Source organism: Poecilia latipinna, unplaced genomic scaffold (assembly GCF_001443285.1).
Source record: "Poecilia latipinna isolate Pla-1442-1.1 unplaced genomic scaffold, P_latipinna-1.0 Scaffold1729, whole genome shotgun sequence".
NCBI classification, from domain to species: Eukaryota; Metazoa; Chordata; class Actinopteri; order Cyprinodontiformes; family Poeciliidae; genus Poecilia; species Poecilia latipinna.
Window position 1 is genome coordinate 42806 of NW_015114345.1, and position 1569 is coordinate 44374.

Here is a 1569-nt window from a genome sequence, read left to right on the forward strand (position 1 = left end):
GTTTTTTCGCATTATTTCCGCAAAAAAATTAAATCATAATCCTGTTTTGCTTCCCTCCCATTTCATATTTAAGCACTGCTTTCTGTTTGGTCTTTCATTAAATCCCCATAAAATCAACCATAATGTGCAGTTGCAACCTGGCAAACCATGAAAAGGTTTTATGGATTGGTGTCTTCTTCATAGTAAAAGGTAAAAAGGTGTGGGGACCTCCTGGCCTGTAATCCCCTCTGCTATAACAGGATGCTTAAGCTTCCTCGAGGAGAAAGCTATTTGTTGGACAATAACATTCTACCCTTAACATGGACTTGAATTTTAACCTAAAACATGCTGCAGACCATGTCTGCAGCATGTTATTTTTTTTCTCTGCTCACTTCGTCTATCTTTTCTCCACATGTCAGAGTGGTGTTGATAGCAATCTGTCCGGTTGTAGCTCAGGTGTTCAGCTCAGGCATCTTACCTGCCAACATCTCACTCTCCCTCATGGGCTTGGTAGGATTGGCCCACGTGAAATGATCAGCGTTGGGATTTGCAGGTTAAGGATGCTTAAAGCAGGGGTTTTAACGTCCTGACGTCACGTTAATTAGTGGCCAATTTGATCCTTTCAGCCTCTAAGCTGCACTCTCCCCTGTACTGTCTGCCGGTGGATACGGGATGCGTCCACGGAGGAGGATGCACGTCCGTTCAAAGGGACGCTGTTAGACCCATTCAAACAGCAAGCTTGTGTCTCAGCTTTCACCGTTTCTTTTCAAGTGATGCTTTGGTAAAAAAAAGAAAAAAAAGAGAGAGAGATCACACAAAGAGGACACATCAAGTACAAAAAAAAAATGGCAGATAAGGACAGCGTGGAGAAATACTTGGAGAACAACCCGCAGTTCGCCAAAGAGTACTTCGACAAGAAGTTGCGTGCCGAGGCCCTGAGCGCCGCATTCTCCGAGCCTCTCGACATCAAGGACACGGCCTCGTTTAAGGATGTTAACTCGGTGCAGGAGGCCGCCATCATCTTCGACCTGCTCCAGGAGCTCCAGAAGCAGACGGCCGTCGAGAAGAACCTCCACAAGGTGCTGCAGAGAACCGCTCTCATCTTGCAGGCCGACAGGGTCAGCTACTACATCTGCCGCTCCAGAAACGGAATCCCGGAACTCGCAACCTGCCTCTTCGACGTGACCCCGACCTCCAAGTACGAGGCCAACCTGGTGAACCCGCAGAGTGAGATCGTGATCCCCACCGACATGGGGATAGTGGGCCACACAGCCACGTCCAAGAAGCCCCAAAACGTTCCGGACATTACCAAGGTGAGATGGTGCCAGGAGTTAGCTTTGGAGAGCTCTCAGAATGCATGAAGATTTAGACAAAATCTTCACATTTACAATAATTTAACTGTTCATGGCATTATTTTTTTTTAATAATACCAAAGAAGATATCTCATTTCTGTCAGGCTTTGAAAAATTATAGTGCAATTTTTGCACAATAAAGAAAAAAAAAAAAAAAAAAAAAAAAAAAAAAAAAATAAAAAAAAAATTTAAAAAAATATTTTTGACGAAACTCTTTTGACATATTTTTTTTTTTGCT

The 1569-nt window shown here is 43.9% G+C and overlaps 1 protein-coding gene across 1 annotated transcript in view; it reads left to right on the forward strand.

Annotated features, from left to right (window-relative positions):
• The first annotated feature begins 534 nt into the window (after positions 1 to 534).
• Positions 535 to 1569, forward strand: part of pde6c (phosphodiesterase 6C, cGMP-specific, cone, alpha prime) — a 15989-nt gene continuing 14954 nt past the window's right edge. The window contains exon 1 of the mRNA XM_015060610.1: positions 535 to 1292. Within this exon, the coding sequence (XP_014916096.1) occupies positions 825 to 1292 (468 nt within the window). The 5' untranslated portion in view covers positions 535 to 824. The remainder of the gene's footprint in view (positions 1293 to 1569) is intronic.